Source organism: Oryza glaberrima, chromosome 12 (assembly GCF_000147395.1).
Source record: "Oryza glaberrima chromosome 12, OglaRS2, whole genome shotgun sequence".
Lineage (NCBI taxonomy): Eukaryota > Viridiplantae > Streptophyta > Magnoliopsida > Poales > Poaceae > Oryza > Oryza glaberrima.
This window is the reverse complement of record NC_068337.1, coordinates 15,733,236-15,740,197: the sequence shown is the minus strand read 5'-3', so window position 1 is coordinate 15,740,197 and position 6,962 is coordinate 15,733,236. Positions and strand designations below refer to the sequence as shown.

Genomic DNA, 6,962 nt, shown 5'->3' with positions numbered 1-6,962 from the left:
AAATTCCAACACAAAAATAAAATAATTTGGTACCATATCTCTCGTATGTTTATCAAACCGTTTTGGACGAGGTTAACACGAAAACCACGCGGTTATTGTGAAATATATCGTGGTCTTAAAAACTATGAAGGTTATCACACATAATATAACCATGCGGTTTCGTGAACGATTTGATTGTTGGGGTGAGACAGGCCCAGCCCAAGCCCAAGCCCAAGCCCAGCCCAACCAGCGGTGACCTCACCGCCCTCCCTACCCGAACCCAAAGCCCAAAGACGACCGCCCCGAGGCCGGTGCTGACACCCTCCCCCTCCCTCACACACCCCCACACCCACCACCCCACACAAGCGGAGAAGAGAGAGAGAGACGGACACAAGCCACGCAGCAGCAGCAGCCAGCAGCGGCAGCGGCAGGGACACAAACTGACGTCGCCTTCATCCTCCTCCTCCTCCGCCTACATAAATCCCACCCCGACCTCCTCCGCCGCTTCCTCTTCTCCCCTCCTCCGCCGCAGGTGTGGGGGTTCACCGGTGAGCGAGCTTGGACGTGGCGGAGGGCGGAATTGTGGGGGTTCTTTCAGTTCTCCTAGCGATTCGGGGAAGGGGGAGAGGAGAGGTGGTGGATGTGAGATCCGATGGCTGCTGCAGCGACGGCGGCGGCCTCGCCGGTTGAAGGGCTCACCGGCGGCGGCGGTGGTGGTGGTGAGTGCTCGTGTGGGTGTGAGAGGGTTGGTTTGTGCTGTTTCTGAGGAGGATTTTGGGGGTGGGTTTTGGTGTGCAGGTGGAGTGGACGGGCTGTTCGTGGAGCTGTGGCGCGCGTGCGCGGGGCCGCTGGTGACGGTGCCCGCCGTCGGGGAGAGGGTCTTCTACCTCCCGCAGGGCCACATCGAGCAGGTGAGGAGGCGGAGGAGGAGGTGCAGCGCGGAGAGGGAGAACCTCCCGTTGCTTCTCTCACCCACGCGGGCTGGATGGGGGAGAGCTGCTTGTGTTGCTGTTTTTTTTTTGTGCGGATTTGGTGTGCTTTGAGCCCGAAATTCTCTCCGAATTTTTTTTTTTTGGGGGGGGGGGGGGGGGGGGGTTTGTGTTTGTGGGGGTTTGGGGCGATCGATCCCGAATTGCCGAGTTTTTCGGGGGTTTTGGCGCGGGTTCATGCCGCTCCTCATCTCGATCTGGGGAATTCGGGTGCTTCCAGCTTCGAGCTGCTCTTCGATTTGAAAATTTCTTGATCCTGGTTCGTCAAACACGTCGCCTTTGTGCTGAATTTTCGATTTTCCTCGTCTCCCATGATTTTCCTCGATGGGGGAAGGGTTTGGGTTTTCCCAATGTGAGCGCCATTGCCACCTCGGTCTTGCGAAATCCGCGGATTTGGGGCGGAAAATTCTGTGCTCCCCCTGTGACCGTGGACGAATTCTAGGTTTTTTTAGTGCTTTTTTTACTACTGGTTACTACTACTACTGCGGGGGTGAGTTCATTTGACCTGGGAGATTTGGTCTTTCTTTAGTGCCTCCAATGGCATGAGTACCTTTATGTTTTTTTTAATCCCAAAGTTTGGGGCTTTAATAATTTTTTAACCGCGACTCCGGGGGAGAGATGCGCAATGATGTTCTTGCCTTGCCTTTGTGATTTGGAGGAGAGACCTGATTCTTTTCTGCTGCTGCTGCTTTCTTCTGTTCTGTTCCAGGTGGAGGCATCAACGAACCAGGTCGCCGAGCAGCAGGGGGCTCCGCTCTACAATCTGCCATGGAAGATCCCGTGCAAGGTCATGAACGTCGAGCTCAAGGTGTTCATCCTGGCTGCATTTCTTACCCCAGTAGCTCCTTTGCTGCTTTTTTTTTTACCATTTTTGTTAGGGGGTATATGAGGGGTGTAATACTTGTTTCATGTTTGGATAGGCTGAGCCTGATACGGATGAGGTGTATGCACAGCTCACCCTGCTTCCGGAGAAGGTGCGTGTGAGGCGCTTTCGCTTGCGTTTTCGGTGTAGAATTGGGGTCTTGAACGCTGATAGCTTGTGTTTTTCTTTGTTGATTTACAGCAGCAGGATGGGAATGGGAGTGGTAACGGGTATGTGTCCAAAGACAAGGTGGAGGAGGAAGAGGTGGTGCCACCAGCTGCAACTGAGCGGCCCCGGGTGCACTCCTTCTGCAAGACGCTCACTGCGTCGGACACGAGCACGCATGGTGGCTTCTCGGTGCTGCGCCGGCACGCGGATGAGTGCCTCCCACCACTGGTTAGGCCCTTGTAACCTTTGACTTGATGCTGGTTACGTTGTTGTCTCTGTTGTTGGTCCAGTACAGCTTTTTTGATAGGCTAATTGTAGCAATGCCTTTGACGTCGCTGCTTGATCAGGATATGAGTCAGCATCCCCCAACACAAGAGCTGGTGGCCAAGGATCTTCATGGGGTTGAGTGGCGCTTCCGTCACATCTTCCGAGGTGATACTTCATCCTCCTTGTAATGGATTTGTGCCAAAAGAATGTATCCAGCTCTTTCATGTTTGTTTCCTCAGCCTCCATGACATGAATTCCCAGCCTTTACTTGTTAGTATAATGCAATACAGACCATTTTTGTGTCTTGTGGACCCATTTACTTTGATCTTAGATGCATAATCTGATGTGGCACGTATAAAAATTATTTCGGTTCAATGATATGGACCATCTGTCTGCAAATATTTTGTGCATTTAGGTTTCTTTTGGTATGGACCTGCCTTTGATACTTAGTGCAAAATGATGGCTATCTATCAGACAGTTGTTCATTTGCGTGCTTAGCTTTATTTGTTAAGGCTCCCCTGCTCCATTGTCCTCCGTGGTGACATTGCAGCTTGCTTAATTTTAGTTGGTTGAGTATCTCTTGAAAGTTGAAACTAAGAAGTCTCTGGTTGCATGATATCAGGTCAGCCACGAAGACACCTTCTCCAGAGTGGTTGGAGTGTTTTTGTGAGTGCCAAACGCCTTGTTGCTGGAGATGCCTTCATATTTCTCAGGTGTGGAATTTTTTCATGCTGAACAATTCATGTTACTTGTTTTCTGCTCCAATCTACTTAACCAAAGCTCCCCTTTTATTACATGAATAGAGGTGAGAATGGGGAACTACGAGTTGGAGTTCGGCGTGCAATGAGACAACAAGCTAATATTCCATCTTCGGTCATATCAAGCCACAGTATGCATCTTGGTGTTCTTGCAACTGCATGGCATGCAGTGAACACTGGAACCATGTTCACTGTGTACTACAAGCCAAGGTTTGTGATAACTGGCAAATTGTATACTTAGGCAATTCTGTTTTCAGTTTGGAAGCGATGCTATTCCATTTGTCTCTCATTGTTGTAGTAGAATCCATAATCCTATACACGATAGAGCAAAGTTTTTAATTGAGTTAGTGACAGTGATATTGCGCCTGCCAATCAGTTGCATGTTTTTAATTGAGTTAGTGACACTGATATTGCAGGACTAGTCCATCTGAATTTGTGGTACCACGTGATCTGTACGAGGAATCTCTGAAACGAAATCATTCAATAGGGATGAGATTCAAGATGACATTTGAAGGCGAAGAGGCTGCAGAGCAAAGGTAAGCAGCTACAGTCGCTGCTTTTAAATGATGTGGAACATTTACTAATAGATAATTCCTCTTGGAGAGATGGTATAAAAGCTTTAATTTTTTTTTTTGCTAGATTCACTGGCACAATTGTTGGAGTAGGTGATTCTGACCCATCTGGTTGGGCTGACTCAAAATGGCGTTCCCTTAAGGTATTTTACCTTACGTATTATTCCTCACCTTATGGAATCAATTGAGTATACCAGTTTATTCTAAAGCTGTTCTTGTGAAAATAGGTGCGATGGGATGAAGCTGCTTCTGTTCCTCGTCCTGATAGGGTTTCTCCTTGGCAAATAGAACCTGCTAACAGCCCTTCCCCTGTCAACCCTCTTCCAGCACCCCGAACCAAGCGGGCTCGTCCAAATGTTTTAGCTTCCTCACCTGACTTGTCTGCTGTAAACAAAGAAGGTTTGCATTTGATCTTGTTATCGATCTGGAATACGTGTAGTCTTATTGCTACCATTGCTAATACATGTTTTGCCTTCTCATTCAGTTGCTTCAAAAGTCATGGCAAACTCGCAGCAAAATGGTCTTCCAAGGGCCTTCCACAGTCAAGAAAACATGAATTTGAGAAGTCGTTTTGGTGATAGCAATGAGCTAAATACTTCCCAAAAGCTTACCACGTGGTCTTCAGGAAGCAATCAAGAGAAAAATAATGTTTCTGTCCAGAGGGAGCTAGGTTCACAGAGTTGGATGCAGATGAGAAGGCCTGATGGTTCCTCTGAGATATTATCTGGATTTCAACCACTGAAAGATACGCGGAACCCTCTGAGTTCATTTCCTAGTCAGATATCTGGAAACCGTTCAAATACGTGGAACACAATCAATGTTCATTATCCTGACCAAAATGTCAATCATAATATGTACCCTGGCACATGGTCTCTTATGCCTCCAAACACTGGTTTTGGTGTGAATCAGCAGAACTACCTAATGACGCCTGACATCACACTCCCTCAAAGGTCTCTTAATGCCAAGTTTGGTGGGAATGGAGCATTCACTTCGCTTCGGGCCCATGGCATTGATCAGCGCTCCTCTGGTTGGCTTGGGCATATTGAGCCAAGTTCTCACATTGATGATGCCTCATCGAGTCTTATCAAGCCACAGCCTTTGGTTATTGATCACAATGTTCAGAAAGCTAAAGGCTCTTCATGCATGCTATTTGGGATTTCTCTTGACAGCCCTGCAAAACCTGAACTATTGATATCCCCACCAAGTGTTGCATTTGATGGGAAGCTCCAACAGGATGCACTTGAAGAGGATGAATGCTCTGATCCTTCCAAGACTGTGAAGCCACTTGATGGAGCTCAGCACGATTCTGCTACAGAGAAACATCAGTCATGTCCAGATGGTACCAAAAACATTCAGAGTAAACAGCAAAATGGTTCCTCCCGAAGTTGCAAGAAGGTTCGCCGCTCTTGCTTTATTGCATCTTTCCCTATGATTATGTTGTTTCGATGCATTAACTACTCTAAGCTGAAATCTCTAATGAACAATTTTCGAAGTATGCTCCAATTTATTTATCATGCTTGTTGGCTTGATTTTCCAGCTTTATTGCCTCTGCAACATTGTTGTTCCCTTTATTGATAAACTAAGTCTGTCACAGGTTACAGACACCTAAAGACCTGCTAGTTATTTTATCTTTCTACTGATAAAAGCTAAACCACATCATGCCTATGGATTTTATGTGTTTGGAATTGACTATCAATCTTTAAACTGTACTATCTTTTCTTAATAATATTTTTAGGTCCACAAGCAAGGAATCGCACTCGGGAGGTCGATAGATCTTACAAAGTTCACTTGCTATGATGAGTTGATTGCTGAACTGGACCAGATGTTTGACTTCAATGGTGAGCTGAACAGTTCAAGCAAGAACTGGATGGTCGTTTACACTGATAATGAGGGTGACATGATGTTGGTTGGTGATGATCCTTGGAAGTAAGTAGTACTGTCATAGAAACATTTCCTGTTGTTGAGTTGACTGATATGCATAACTAGACTTGATTTTAACTGGACCCATCTGTCTATGTAGTGAATTCTGCAACATGGTTCATAAAATCTTCATCTACACGAGGGAGGAGGTCCAGAAGATGAATCCGGGTGCCCTAAACTCAAGGTCAGAGGATAGCCGGTCTACTTCCGTGGAACGAGGGCTAGTTGGCGAAGGGCTCCAAGGTGGTCTATCCACCCCATCACTGAATTCTGAGAACTGCTAATTCGTTCGGTCACTGAGGTACGCTTTTAGCAGCAATCCCTGCTCCTGGTTGCAACTGCAGAACAAACAATCAAACTAACTACGCTGATGTTTAACAGATCTTCCCTTCTTGCAGGTCTTTTGTGGTTTGCAAGAACAGAAGACGACATATCCATGGTAGGAAGGAATCTTTTCGTGGTGTAGTAGTAGTAGCTGGTGCTTTATATGTATCGGGTAAGCCCCGCAGTACCCCATTTGTAGATGGTGCTTGTCCTGGTATCAGTTGCCCGCTCTTCGTTTTCGACAAGTTTTGGGTGTGCTTTGTTGAGGTTTTAAGTTATTGTATGATATGCCCCGTAGTAGTGAAAGGTGCTGAGGCCAAGCTGCCGCGCCCGGTGCGCTTGCTTGCTTGCGCTCTTCCTCCCTCCTAAGCCTTGTAAATAGCTTTGCTTCCCCCCTTTCTTCAGTCAGTTCTAATATGTTGCGAACTGCGGTAATCGGTGTACCCCTCAAGAAGGCAAGGCAATTTGACCCTAAAATGTTGCCATTTTAACATCCTGTTTGTTTGCCCGTTCGATTTGCTTCCTTTGTGTATGGCCCGTTTGATTGAGATTCTGGTCCATCCATCAGAAATTGTTTGCATTTTTTTGGTTCTTGTTTTTCGTCTGAGAACACAAGGAATGAGAGAATCCAAGGTGACAATACACCTGTGGAGCCTGTGAGCTGAAAGCAAAGGGTTCCATCTGCTCCGGTTCAGGCTGACATGTGCAGAAGTTGTTAAACAAGGGTTCCATCTGGTTCGTCCGATCCTGTTTGACATTGCACAGGTTGCAGCTGTTCTCTCTTTGGCTGGCTGCAGTGAAGTATTCAATCCCAAAATAAGTTAATCTATACTTATAATATATAAAACTCAGAGAGTATATCTTCCATCCCCAAAAAGTTGCATAGACTTCTCTAGACTTGTACCGTCTTAAAACAATCATAAGTTTTTTAAAGTGTAATCATAAGTTTTTCGTTCAACTTTGATCGTCCGTTTTATTAGAAATTTTTTTATTAGAAATTTTTTTTATAATTAGTATTTTTTTTTTGTTATGAGATGATAAAACATGAATAATCCTTTACTTGTGATTTATGTTTATTAATTTTTTCAAAATTTTTTTAAATGAGACAGACGATCAAAGTTGA

At 45.9% G+C, this 6,962-nt stretch overlaps 1 protein-coding gene across 3 annotated transcripts; it reads left to right on the top strand.

The window, feature by feature from the left end:
• The first annotated feature begins 328 nt into the window (after positions 1–328).
• Positions 329–6,352, top strand: LOC127757104 (auxin response factor 24). Of its 3 annotated transcripts, none has more exons than XM_052282530.1 (15): positions 329–698; positions 778–890; positions 1,678–1,776; positions 1,889–1,942; positions 2,035–2,226; positions 2,346–2,430; positions 2,888–2,978; positions 3,069–3,233; positions 3,440–3,559; positions 3,663–3,738; positions 3,823–3,994; positions 4,080–4,990; positions 5,331–5,521; positions 5,616–5,816; positions 5,914–6,352. In XM_052282530.1, exons 1-14 carry the CDS (start codon positions 632–634, stop codon positions 5,797–5,799), a joined length of 2,520 nt encoding a protein of 839 aa, XP_052138490.1. In that variant the 5' UTR covers positions 329–631; the 3' UTR covers positions 5,800–5,816; positions 5,914–6,352. The 3 variants fall into 3 exon arrangements, with proteins under 3 accessions (XP_052138490.1, XP_052138489.1, XP_052138488.1); XM_052282529.1 differs by having other exon boundaries at positions 2,032–2,226; positions 5,897–6,352; XM_052282528.1 differs by having other exon boundaries at positions 330–698; positions 2,032–2,226.
• Positions 6,353–6,962: the final 610 nt, after the last annotated feature.